A 13,383-nucleotide genomic window follows, 5' to 3' on the forward strand; every position below is an offset into this window, starting at 1 on the left:
GAACGTTTTATACTATTTTTACAGTAAGAAAAAAACAAAAATTGTTCTAGCGTAACAATAATGATAAGAATAACAAAAAAAAGAAAAGAAAATCAATTTTACTCGTATTCATTTATTCATTATTGTACGTTGTATCGACGTATCGTTTGACGAGTAATAATAGTAAGTAGGTAGGTACGTTTATTAAATATTACAGTTGTGACAAATGCCCCGAGCGAATTTTACGCGATATAAAAACGATCGTCGATGATCTGTTTAACTACCACCGGGTTTAGGCAACATTTGACTTAGCTGCTGTCCGCCGGACAGCATCGATGCCAAGTTGGCCATGTTCATGCCGCGCAAAGGCATGACAATGGCGGAAAATCCTCCTAAAATCAGCGTCGGGCTCTGGCCGCTGCCGTCTCCCTGCTGGGACGACGGATACAGCGTTCCGGCCCCGGGAATCCCGGTCGGCAGGCCCCCGAACGGCAGCGTCGATCCCCCGTTATCGGTGGCGGGCGCGGTCGATGTCGTTTCGCCGCCTCCGGGTACGATACCGGAAAGCGGACCTTTGGCTAGCATTTCGTGTTCCGTGGTCGAGGTGGAATGTGTGCTGTCGTTGCCGTCAATCAGTGGCGTTTCAAGTTGGCCGGCTATCGCTTTCGCCTTCCGGTCATCCGCCGTCTCCTGAAAACAATATATTATACGTTGGCAATGCGATAGTACGGCACGAATGATACAACGGACGAACGAAAAATCTCAAACCGTTACGCACATGATAATAATTTTATTATAATGATGAAATATTAACAATTTTACTGCATCCATTGTAATAATTAAGTTGTTATACTCTATAGGTGTGAACTAAATATGGTCGACAACAAACTGTACAATGCGATTATTTGTGAAAATGTGCGTATATTATGTTATTTTGAATATTTTACATGATACATATATTAATCAAAGTGACATATATATTTAATATGTTTCGTCGTTGTTATTTTATGTGATCATCACAATTATCAGACGTCGATCGCTGATTTATCCTCGAGTTCGGTTTTGAACTAGCCGATTATCGAATGATCTTTATTATTTTGCAATGGTGTGTTTTCGTGGACCTCGTCTGTGTAATTATCGATCATATTTTCCATTGCAGAGTCAACATTGTACAACCCTTGAATAAAGTATTCAATTGGGGTTTCATTTTCGTTATCATCATTTTTCAGTACTCGGTTTTCGACAGTTTTAGATGCCTATAATTTAGTAAAAATATATTATAATAGATAATCATCGATATTTTGTTATTGAAACACTACCTACACCTTGTAATCACGAGGCACTATATAAAATATATAGTACCAAAATTGTGATGACCCCAATAAAACAGGCGTAATATAATATAAAAATATGCATTTAACTGTTGTCATTAAAAAAAAAAAAAACAATTTGGTTCGTCTATGTCACAATAATTATTTTTTCACATAAGTGCACTCATTAAAACATTAACCATTTACAATATTTTAATTCAATTAAATTGTATTCGAAGATATTATAGGAGAATATGATGTAAAACTGACACAGGGGTAAAATCGATATTGTTTAACACGCATTATTGTATGGAAGATAATAATTATCGGTTTCTTATTAATTTCATTTCTTATCATAAACTATGTTGTTATCACTGTAAAAATAAACTAAAACGTTTTTTTTGTATTGTTATCCGACAATTTGTCATCAATAATTTCATTAAATATATGTTTTGGGGCAAAATAAATTGTACGTTAGTTGTCTTAATGTTTACTCATTGATATCTATTTATTTTTAGTCAAGGAGCAGGAAGTCCACCAAATAAATAACCATTCATTATTATAAAATAAAAATGTTAAACATATATTTTAGATACTAACTATAGTAATTTTTTAATTAGTTTTATATTTTAAAAATAGTTAGAAATTATATAAGAAAGTCTTGTCGGATAAATTGGTGTGTGAATAATTTTAGATGTGCAGTTCAAGATTGTTATTCACAATAATGTAACTTATACAAAAGCTATTATAGAATATGAACTATGAAGTTTTATTTACTACATTATATAACTATGTCAGGAGATTGAAGATAAAAGAAATTAATTTATATGATCTCATCTTTGGAAAAAGTACCTATATATTAAAAACAAAATAATTATTTACCACATTTTTAACGAAAATTAATTTACATAACAGCTTCAAAAACTAATATTTTCTTGTTAAAACATTTATGTATAATTAGTTGATATGTCCTGAATAGTTGTATTTTGCATATTACTTATAAATGATCTTGACTTATTTATATATTCCTAGTTTAAATTGAGAAGTAAAAATTATTTTACATTTTTATGTCTACATAAAAATTTAAATGTTTAATGTTTTTAATTATTTAATAATTTCTAATAATAATATTTAATTTTAATAAGTAGATTTTTATAAGATCATCAAAACTTAAGAATTAAATTTTAATTTTGATTTATACAAACTTTAATCTTGTTATTATTTATAAAAATATGTTTCAAATACTTGTTAGGTTTAAAACAATTTGATAAAATTATGAATTATGTTTCAAGTACCTTTTGTTGTTAAAATTAGTTTTTTTGGTTGGTTTTATTGCATTTTAATTAAGTTATTTATATTTTAAAATATATAGACGGTTTAAGAAACTTATATTACTAAAGTAACAATACTTAAATATAGTAGTTATTTGTATGTGACTTGGTAAGTTTTTTTGGAAAAAAACTTAATATTGAATTTTTATCCATAATTATTTTAGTACCTGTTATACCAAATACCAGTGTTATTCCATGCATCGGTATATCGGTATCGCCTCATTATAAAATCGATAAAACTGTTAATGACTTGCTTAAAAATAAAAATGAATGACATTCACTGTATTTAATTTTCATAGACAAGAAGTTATTTAATACATCTGTGCTAATATATCAAGATGTGTACTTTAAGATTCTGAATAATTATGAGGGTATTCATTTTTTTTTTTTTTGTTCCCAACTAGTATAATAAGATTATGATAACATTACATATTACGTTATATGATATATAGAATGTAATTTATTATATCATAGTATCGTAGCTTGTTGTAGTAATACTGTTCTAGGAACACTTATTATAACACAAAATCCCAATCTATGAGATAACATTATTTTAATAGTTACTTAATGTTAATATAATGATATTAGTTATTGAGAACATTATATTATTTATTACGATATAGGAACATAATTTTTTTAAAAGGACTGAGGCTATACTCAAGAATTACTATAGCTGTACCAGATGTTAAAGAAATTATAATGCATGTCAGACGCGTTTATTTATTTTCAGTCTAAAATTTATTGAAGAAAATGTTCGACTTAGGTACATTAATTTATGTAATTGAATTATCTAAATTTATACACATCACTTACAACTACTATATTGTTAAATATCTAAGTGCGCGGGTTAGGTTAGGTTAGGTTAAATCTAATATTTTATTTTATCTGAAGTATTTTGTAAAGGATTCTTATACAAGTATTTAAATTATCAAGACACAATCATGAGTATATAAATATGAATTTTTACTATCATCATAACCATTAAAAATGTTTTCAGTATTTATGTGTACAATTCTAAAATCAAAAAGGCGTTCAACTAGAAACATTGAACTAATCGGACTCGCTGGACGTTTCTGAACAATTGTGTGACTTAAAAACGTGTGTGCTCAGCAATCGAAGGAACACATCAATATAATTACGTTTTGTGTACAGCGTTATGTCAATTAACAATTATTTATGGAGTGTTACGAACGGCGTGAACGCTATGTCGTGTTCTGTATACAAGAAACGACAGAGACTTGAACGCGCGTTCGCGTGATCGAAGTAAAAAGACGGACTTACGCGGGGGTATCTACAGTTGTAAGCCGTAAGCATTGACGTTATATAAACCAAAAAAAAAAAAATAAATAAATATAAAAAAATTCCGGCACGCGCGTGTGTGTGTGGGTGTGTGTCTGTGTGTGTGCGCGTAATACAATGATCGTAAAATAAAAAATAGGTATAAAATCATTAAGTTTGCGTTCGTCGACGATATAATAATAATAATATTGTAGTGCAGCGCCTAAAACAGTGCATATAAAAAATTAATAATAATAATATTGTCGACGAAACGCGTTACACGTCTTATTGCAGGTGGCGGTGAGATGAGATGACAATAACGATACGACATCGGAAACGGCGTCGCGCGTCACGACACGCATCGCGTTGTCACAATAATAAATCATCGTGTATAATTAAAGTGCAGTAGACCCGCGACGGCGGACCCGGGCGGATCAGAACCGGACGTCCGCGAACATGTCGCGCAGCTTTTCCCGGGTGTTGTCGTAGTATTCGGACCGGAAGAACGCGTCGACAGCCCGCACCGGGTCCCGGGCCGCGGCGGCGTCGACGTCCGCGGGGCCGGTGGACCGGAACCATCCGTTCATGCCCTCGCCGAACTGGATCAGCCCCTGCGACATCATGTCGCACGTACCGTGCTGGAACTTTTCGGAACCGACGAACGTGCCCATGTACGACCACGGGGGCGGCGCGTTGCCCATCATGCCGCCCATTGACGACATGCCCTGGCCGCCGGCCTTGCACACGGCTTTTTGGAATTCGTCCGACACCATGTAGTCGCCGATCATGTTGCGCGTGATCGCGCCGTCGTCGCGTCCGGCGCCGTCCCCGAACCGCTTGACCATCTGATCGGCGGCGGCCTTCCGCCAGATCCGCTCGAACGCTTCCGAGTCGAACAGCTCGGTCAGCGAACCGGGCAACACCTACGGCCAACACACGACTAGTGTTTGTGGGCGAGTTTGTTTGTATTTATACGTGTGTGTGTGTGTGTGTGTGTGTGTGTGTGTGTGTGTGTGTGTACGCGTGTTTGGGGAGGGTTTTCTGCGAGGATGGCGCGCGCGTTTCGAAAACGTTTCGGCACCGCAACGCAGTCTCTGAACGTTTTGTCACCGGTCAACTATTTGTTTCCGTCTATCAGAGTTTGAAATTCGAGATCCTGTATACGCGTATGCTTTTGTATGATGTACCTACACACACGACGTACGGTATGTAATATGTGTACAAATTGATCAATTAAAGCGCCCACGTCAATTATTTCGGATTGGTTTTAAATTTTTTGAAAATATAATTTTTATACGGTTTGAATTGATTTTTGAAAAAAACGAATATTTTTTACAATTTTTTTGGCACTTTTTTTTAAAAGTTTTTCATACATTTTTCATTTCACACTCCAAAACTGAATACTTTTTAAAATATCTACTTAGATACACAAAAACCGAATCTCGTGAAATATTAATAATTTATGTTGTCATTCACAAAAAAAAGAAAGAAAGCTTTAAGAAACGTTACAACTATTACGATGGAGTTGTACGTGTGCGCACATAAAATTATAACATCTTTCCAGCAAGCATACATTCAAGAATATAAGCATAATGTTTTCTTCTACGAACTGCTTGAAAACTACAGTATCTAATCCACTTTGTTTTAATATTTATGCATCTATGGGGTTATAAAATATACATTTTCGATTTTTTTTTTCAAAGTAGACTCAAACATTATTAAAAACATTTTTATAGATTTTACGTGACCAAATGATGATAGATAAAATTAAATATTTTGTTTTACGCGTTTTATATAATTATCCACTTATATTAATGATAAAATTAATAACTATTTGTTTCTCACGAATAAATTGAAATAAGTAATATATTAATATTTGAAAAGATAAAAACCTTTTTGTACCATAAACGAAAAAATAAACTCTGAATTATATCGGCCAATCTTGTTTCATAGAAGTTGAGGCTCGAGGATGCCATTTTTTATAGGTTCTGAAAGTGTAATTAATTGTTTTACCCGTGTCATATGAAATTTCATATTATACACGTGTTTTTCAGATACTTAACAATTTTTAGAGTCAAATCTATAAAGACGATGTCTTAAATAATTATAATAATATATATGTAAAATAACCGGTTATTAGTGTATTTTACGATTTTACTGTCGTGTAATTATTGGAAATTGGCTGATTAAATGCTTTTTGAATATTAGATATTATTTGCATGAACGATGTAGGAAATTATTTCTATTATATATGTTTATTTTTGAGCTGTATGGTGAGATGGATTTGATCTTAGAATACCTTGACGTTTCCAAGATTTTGTGGATGCTCGATCTCAGAATCCGTGGGAAATAGCAGTCTGCTGTTATTTTAAATTCAAAAAATATTTAACATATAATAAATATACGGCCGTAGAAGTTTCAATTATTAATTTATGCGTATACATTGCACACACATACAAACATGCACACACACGTCACACACACACACACACACATAAATACATATATTTATAATAATATATTAAACACAGTTGCAGGGAAATACTACATATTTTAATTTTCAAACTTGATTAATTACTTAATTTTCTAATTGATTTATTGAGTTAGCCAGTGTTATCTATAATGATAACTTAAGATTTTTCCAGTTAATGAGAAAAACAGCACATCAAAAACCATGTTTAAGTATACCAGCTGTTCAAAAGTTTGGAAACTCTTAAAATATACTGTATGTATATTTTAATACATACATGGAGCAATAACAGATAACTCTGATATACATTTAATTTGTAAAATATTTAATAACCTCATTAGTTATATCGAGCGGTCGGTTATTGGGTCACATTTTATTTAACTGAAAAAAAAATTATTTTTTTACCTTTTATTATCCGAAGATTGGGTCACAAATTAAATCTATGTTTTTAAAGTGTATCCGGAGATTGAACCATAAATGTATAATACAAGAATATATGAATATATTATAAAAACGTTTATAAACTATTTTTTTATAATACATAAAAATTTAATGGTGGCCCAAATACCGGGTACAATAATAAAAATTGTTTAAAATAGTGGCCCAATCACCGGAATTGCCTATTATTAATGTATAACAGAAGTGGCCCGATTACCGCATGGCTTTTTGAAGAAATGTTAATTGTGGCCCAATTTCCGGGCGCCCTTTATATCATATTATTGTTTTCTAGTCCCAATTAGTCTAATGCCAGTTCCCCAACTTATTTAACAGCTTGTATATATATATACGTACTATAATTATAATTATTTATTATATAATAATTGTATTTAAATCTGATTAATGACTATTTTTTTTTCATTGATAGCATTCTAAATATAAAATAAACAAATAAATATTCACTGACTAAATAATTTAGCTGACATAAATAAGCAATTAATTAAATATTACAGATGAACAGTAGCGTGTAATAACAATAATCGTTAAATTTGAAGCTCTTTTTGTCACAAAATGAAAATTAATAGATTATACATTTTCATAGTCATTATGCGCGATCCAAGTGGTAGTTAAACAAAAACTGTTCAACTGAGTAAGTTTGTATTTATCTTAATTGTAAATTAGAACTTTTGGAGTTCAATATTTTTGTTTTTTATCGATTGGCTTATAAATTAACGTTCTTAATGTTCGTTTAAATCAGTGAAATTTAAATAAGTATTTAAAAATAATAGCAGCTCAATTTAATATTTTTTTTGATTTAATTATCTTAATATTGTACTCATAGTACAGTACGATATTAAAATAACTTAATTGTAGGTTATTATAGTCAAAACAATATTTGTACATACTCCGAGTATTAAAATACTATAAAATAATACGTTAAAACAAAATATAGTCAAAAGATGAAACCGTAAATCGTTTTACTTGTATTTATTTAAAAATTCGTTTTATTGTCATAATACCTTCATCCATATTAATTTTAAACGATAAAATTAACTACAGTGATAGGTAAAATATGATATATGTATGCTTGTGTGCGTGTACTTGGGGTAGGCGTTCACCCAGAACTATTGCATATGCATAATCGGCTATTTTACTTGTACGCCATGTGCGCTACTCCGGAACGTTCATTTTATGATTGAGTGATACATATTTATTACAATGCGAGTTAGGATACATAATTTTATGATCAACAATAGTGATTTATATATTTAACGATAAAAAAGTGTATCATTCTTTTAAAAAGTAATTTTATTTTTTTAGAAATGTTACGGTATACTTTTAATTTATACTTAATAATTACTATGTCAAAACAGTAGAACTTTCTGCTATTTTACTAACGTACAATATTTTAAAACGTAATAATATTGATAGATATTTTATTTATTATTATTTACCGTCGTAAACAATTAAAACCGTTATTGCAACTATTATGGTATTCAAAAATTAATTATTATTTTTATTTACTGTGGCACAAGTATAATATTTTATAACTATACAATTAATTGTATTATTTAAAACTATACGCGATCGGTACAAACTCATCACTGTATTTTATGGTTATGATGGAATCCGTGCTATATTTTTCTACCCAATGCTAAACGCAAGATATTACATTATAATCATTTTTTACTCGAATTCTAAATAAAAAAAAATAGATTTTGTTGAACAAGATAATAATTACGAAGTGATTTTAACCGTATCTTTTACCTGGTTATAAAAATTGAAGACTATGACCGTTACGATTAGTTCTCGTCAACATTCAAATATGGATTTTTCTGAATTTATCCTGCTCTGATTTAATTTAAATTGTAATAATTACTTAGAGTTTACCTTAAACTTAAAGCGTAATTTTGGACTACAACCAGCGATGAATTTTAACGGAAATTCGTATAAGATGTTTTTGGTTGGCATTTATATTTATAATATTATAAACTGATTTATACAGTATCTTTATCTTTATTTTGTAAATCAAATAAACAATTTAAATAACTTTTGCGATTAATATTTTTTAAAACAAATGACTTAAGTGAGTTTTTTTCAAGTCGTACTATAATGGTATTTGGTTGTGATTAGAATTCTAAAAACACATTTCATTTAAACCTACTTTTATTATAATTTTAAAGATAGTTTCCATGATAATTCAATACATTCAATATCTAAGTATATCACAGTATTCTATTATTATTGTAACCACGAATTTTTTTATTCGTCGATGTAATAATTAATAAATATACCTATTTTTTTAGAATTTTCTAGCTTAACAACTAATTTTTAAAAGATAACTTGGAATTTCCAACATTAAATATTTTATTTATTTATACTTTTCATTGAAAAATAGCTGAGCAATGATATTTTAAATATTGAATAATATTTACGTGTGTATTGTGTGAAATTATTATTATTTATGTTAAATTGAGGTAAGTGAGTAGAAGTTGAGTTTTCAACTAATATATTTTTAAAATTTTTCTTAATAGTTAAAAATTGTTTAATAGTTTCAGAATTAAAATATCTATTTATAACTAGTAACTACAATACATTTTTATTAGTGTTCTTAATTATTTTTATTTTAAATTTGTAGACTCGTATTATATTTTATTTTCTCTATATGATATTATTAACTTTAAAAAAATATAAAATTATTAGTTTTTTTTCATAATAATATATTAGATATTGTTAATCATATGCCGTGTAATTAAAACAAAAAGTATGAGAGAAGATTAAGACATTAGTGAGAGACCAATTATTAGCAATTTCACACAGCTCAAAGACAACCGATCAATATAAGTAATTTGGTGCGTGTCGTACACGAAAATAATTTACTAAATTCAAAATTCTGTTACTTAGACATTTTTTTTAACTTAAAAATTGAGTCAATAACTTAAATTCATAAAAATAAATAAAGAAAAATTGATGGTAAAAATGGGTTATTGACGTAAAACAAATATAGATAGTAGTACTTTACTCGTTTAAAACTTTAATAAAATTAATTTTTATGTAGGTATATACGTATATACATAAGTAAAAAAATAAATTATAATATGTATGTTTTACTATCTTGAGGAAGAAACAAAAATAACGATTTACACGTTGATATTAAAAATAGTTTAATTCATCTTGTATAATGTTGTATTTATATGATAAAATATCAATATGTTGAAGAAAATAGCGAAAATGTGTTTTTTAAGTCTATCAGAAATTAATGAGTGTATTTCTATTATATATTGAATTATGCTCAAGCAGTCAAGCAATATAAAGAAAATGGATATTCAAATATTTTAAATTCGATGAAAAAAAGATTTATCTGAGTAACTAAACTAAGAACGTAATTTTTGACACACGATTCAACGACAAAATTTGACACAATTCATAAACCACAAAAATTAAAAAGTTCAAGCCAGTAGGTATACCCAATTATACAATCAGAATTTGTTCTTATTTTATACCATTCTACGTACGCGTAGGTATATTTTAATATATTTGAATGAACCTAATTATTCCTATACCATGGTGGTATCCTCTAAATTGTTTTACTTAATAAAATATAATAACCAATAAATTTACATATTATATAGTCACTGAAGAATAGGTATTTTAATATTGAGTATATACTCACAGCAGTCAAATCTTCGCGTGTGACTGACGGAGCTGCGTCCACATAAAAAGCATCTGAAAAAAATAAAAATAAATATAGTTAAATATCATAACTACATGATTATTTACAGAGGCGCAAAAACACGAATGTTTAATATATTATTGAGAACTAAAACTTTTCAGTGCAATTGAAAACTATACTGTTATTATTATTAAGTGACAATACTTTACTTTTTTTCATACCACACTGCAGTATTGTATGCGTGAATATCAAAATCGTTAAGGTTTTTAACATTTTCAGAGTATAATATTATAATCTTAAACCGACTATTATAGAAAAAATATGTATCTCAACTAGGATAGAAACAAATTGTACGAGTATTGATTTAAATTAAATATGTTCAAACTCGTAAGCAATGTAAAATGTATCACTATAATGAGCGACTGTAAATGATTTCGTGTAATGTGTTGCGCGTCAAAGTTGTACAAATGTCAACAGTTTAAGATTTAAACTTAATATGGTGTTGTTTTCGAATAATCGAAATTAAAAAAAAAAAAATATGTTTAAATGGTCATTACGCACTAATAGTTACAGATCGGTGTGATAAACGTTACGTGTACTGTGACACGATTAGTGGGTCGATCGAGCAATGCGATGGATACAAAAACAACGCGTGTAACTACTTAAAAGAAATTAATAAAATTAGAACATTCCTCGGCTTCCGTGCGATAATGTTCGTGTTTGCGCGTAATAACTGACCTCCAGTTTAGCGAAAGCATCCCGATACAGCAGATAATGGTAAGACATAGCGATTGAAACGCGGTAAAAGACTTGGCGTTTACGACCGCGCGTTGTTTTTAATCGAAATTAAAAATTCGCTCAGAGGCTTTTAAACGTTATCAGCAATACGTTGCGGGCGTGTTGCTGCAGCAGCACATTACACCATTAATTACGGTCGTAAACATAATGAATTATTACTGTCATATGATACACAGCTGCGATAGGGCGCCCGTAATTATTACCTAAGATATACCTATTACCTACGCGGCGTTTGGTCGGACTTACCCTTGACGAGGCACACCAACACGATCAGCGCGAAATTCTTGGGCGACATGATGACTTCGGTCTATCTTGTTGGCGGGCGTTGGTACAATATACGACGACAACAATAATTATATAATGATAATAGTGCAAGCAAAGTATGATATTATACGTGGTCGGATCGTATGGAGTGTAATGTACACCGTGCACAGTGGCGACTCGCAAACGCCCAGTCGCTTATAAATTGTTTTTTTTTTGATAGCGGCGACACGAGCGTTTCCGGTGATGGGCTGCGCTAATCGTTCTAATTTATTGCGACCGTTTCCCGTGCAGACGACCCTCGCCGCAATCGGGACAGGGGCGATCGCGAATGCAAATCCGCCCGCGTCTTATCTCTGCTCCGTCAATTATTGTGTAAAACGCTAATGGACCCGGTCGGTCAACCCGCCCGAGTGCTATGCAAATTCTTCGCGGGCCGCTAATGGGAAACGGACATTGGCATTTGGCTGCTTTATAAATCCAAAACAACCGACCAGCATAACATCAGTCGTGAATGGTCTGTGAACAAGAATTACAACAACCGCCATTCGAATCGTCATCGTATTGACAAACCACGTGCAATACGATTTATTTACATTCGAGTCCCGCCGTCAAGACATCCGACATGCACGTGAACATTGCAGTCGTCCTGTTCGCCGTGGCGACGCTTCTCCAGCAGTCTCATTGTAAGTACATATTTTAACCGCAAAGATATCTCGGTGTAGGGTCTGTCATTTGGTAATTAACTTAACGGCACACGTTTCGTTCGTTTTAATTAGTTATATAAGTAATTGTTAATATATTATTATTATATAGTAAAAGTAAAAATGGTTTTTTTTTTTTTTTTTTTTTTAATTATTCTACTAGGCGATATTTTTATGTTTATATTGAACTTATTTACCACTTGCATTATGGATCACGAGTTATGAACGATTTAAAATTATTATAAAATAGTAAGAAATTTACTCTATTTACAGTTCAAGAAGTATAGGCAAGTAAGTTGTTTTTTCTGTCTCTTCCCTTTTGTCTACGCATAAAAAAAAAAAAAACTGTAAACATCATAATCCAAAAGTAATTAAGTACTTACATAGCTAGTGAGAACTTAAAGTCAATGTTTTAAGTTAGGTTAGATTAAGTTTAGATGTTTAATTCGTTTCAATTCAAATCAGTTAACAAATTGAACATAAAATGTTTGATAAATTTCATTTTAAATTCATAAACAATGTAAAAAGTCACGTTTTTACCGAGTTTTGTTTTCTTTAAATTTTTTATAAATATTATAGTCTAATTTAGTTAATATTTATCGAGTCAAATTTAATAAAAAAAATTGACTTTACCATGTTTATGAGCTTAAAAATAACAAGACAAATTAATAAAGAATAAAAAAAATGTATAATTGTATTAACTCACTAACTTGATAAATTAAATATTATTAGGTATACCAACGCATCGTTATGTTAGAGAAACAGCTAGAGAAGGGGAGGATTGGACAGCCAGAATCAAAGAATACTTAAACAAGATTCCAGGCTATGGATCAGTATCTTCTGAATCACAGTCACCGACGACAAGTCAGCCAGAAACATCAACGTATCAGCAAGGTGCCGCCGCAGGATCTGCATCGGCTGCATCCGAGATACACTCTTCAGTCGCTACTAAAGAAGGATCCACATCTTCGTCCGGATTCCCATCCTACACAGACTACATGCCGAGTCAATTTGGTCAATTTGGTCAATACCAGAACAACATGCCTAATCTAAGTCAATTTAGCGAATATCAAAATCAATTCGGTCAATACTTTAATTCCAAACCAGGTAGTTCCGGTGCTGCTGCTGGTTCTGCTGGAGC

At 30.9% G+C, this 13,383-nt stretch overlaps 2 protein-coding genes across 8 annotated transcripts in view; one reads left to right on the forward strand and one right to left on the reverse strand.

Moving 5' to 3' along the window:
- Positions 1-15: 15 nt before the first annotated feature.
- LOC112602143 lies at positions 16-11,775 on the reverse strand. 6 transcript variants are annotated; one of them, XM_025350089.1, is made up of 3 exons: positions 11,524-11,768; positions 10,480-10,532; positions 16-669 (listed from the first exon to the last, which is right to left on the reverse strand). In XM_025350089.1, exons 1-3 carry the CDS (start codon positions 11,570-11,572, stop codon positions 256-258), a joined length of 516 nt encoding a protein of 171 aa, XP_025205874.1. In that variant the 5' UTR covers positions 11,573-11,768; the 3' UTR covers positions 16-255. The 6 variants fall into 6 exon arrangements, with proteins under 6 accessions (XP_025205874.1, XP_025205873.1, XP_025205872.1 ...); XM_025350088.1 differs by lacking the exon at positions 11,524-11,768 and adding an exon at positions 10,701-11,314; XM_025350087.1 differs by lacking the exon at positions 11,524-11,768 and adding an exon at positions 10,689-11,306.
- Positions 11,776-12,028: 253 nt separating this feature from the next.
- The window catches only part of LOC112602171, a 1,775-nt gene continuing 420 nt past the window's right edge, over positions 12,029-13,383 (forward strand). Inside the window, exons 1-2 of one of the 2 annotated variants that reach the window (XM_025350126.1) lie at positions 12,029-12,224; positions 12,975-13,370. In XM_025350126.1, coding sequence (XP_025205911.1) covers positions 12,164-12,224; positions 12,975-13,370 — 457 coding nt within the window. In that variant the 5' untranslated portion in view covers positions 12,029-12,163. The remainder of the gene's footprint in view (positions 12,225-12,974; positions 13,371-13,383) is intronic. The other variant, XM_025350127.1, reaches the window with a different exon arrangement.

The sequence above is a fragment of the Melanaphis sacchari genome, unplaced genomic scaffold, assembly GCF_002803265.2.
Source record: "Melanaphis sacchari strain LSU unplaced genomic scaffold, SCAv2.0 Contig84_pilon_pilon, whole genome shotgun sequence".
Taxonomy (NCBI): Eukaryota; Metazoa; Arthropoda; class Insecta; order Hemiptera; family Aphididae; genus Melanaphis; species Melanaphis sacchari.

What these genes read in the sequence shown, in the direction of transcription:
- LOC112602143 (XM_025350084.1), bottom strand. Translation starts at nt 10,752, where the DNA reads ATGTTAAAAACCTTAACGATTTTGATATTCACGCATACAATACTGCAG. An exon ending in GCAGTGTGGTATGAAAAAAA is followed by an intron (nt 10,533 to 10,688) that starts GTAAAGTATTGT and finishes TATTTTTTTCAG; the next exon opens with ATGCTTTTTATGTGGACGCA. An exon ending in CACGCGAAGATTTGACTGCT is followed by an intron (nt 4,822 to 10,479) that starts GTGAGTATATAC and finishes TGTTGGCCGTAG; the next exon opens with GTGTTGCCCGGTTCGCTGAC.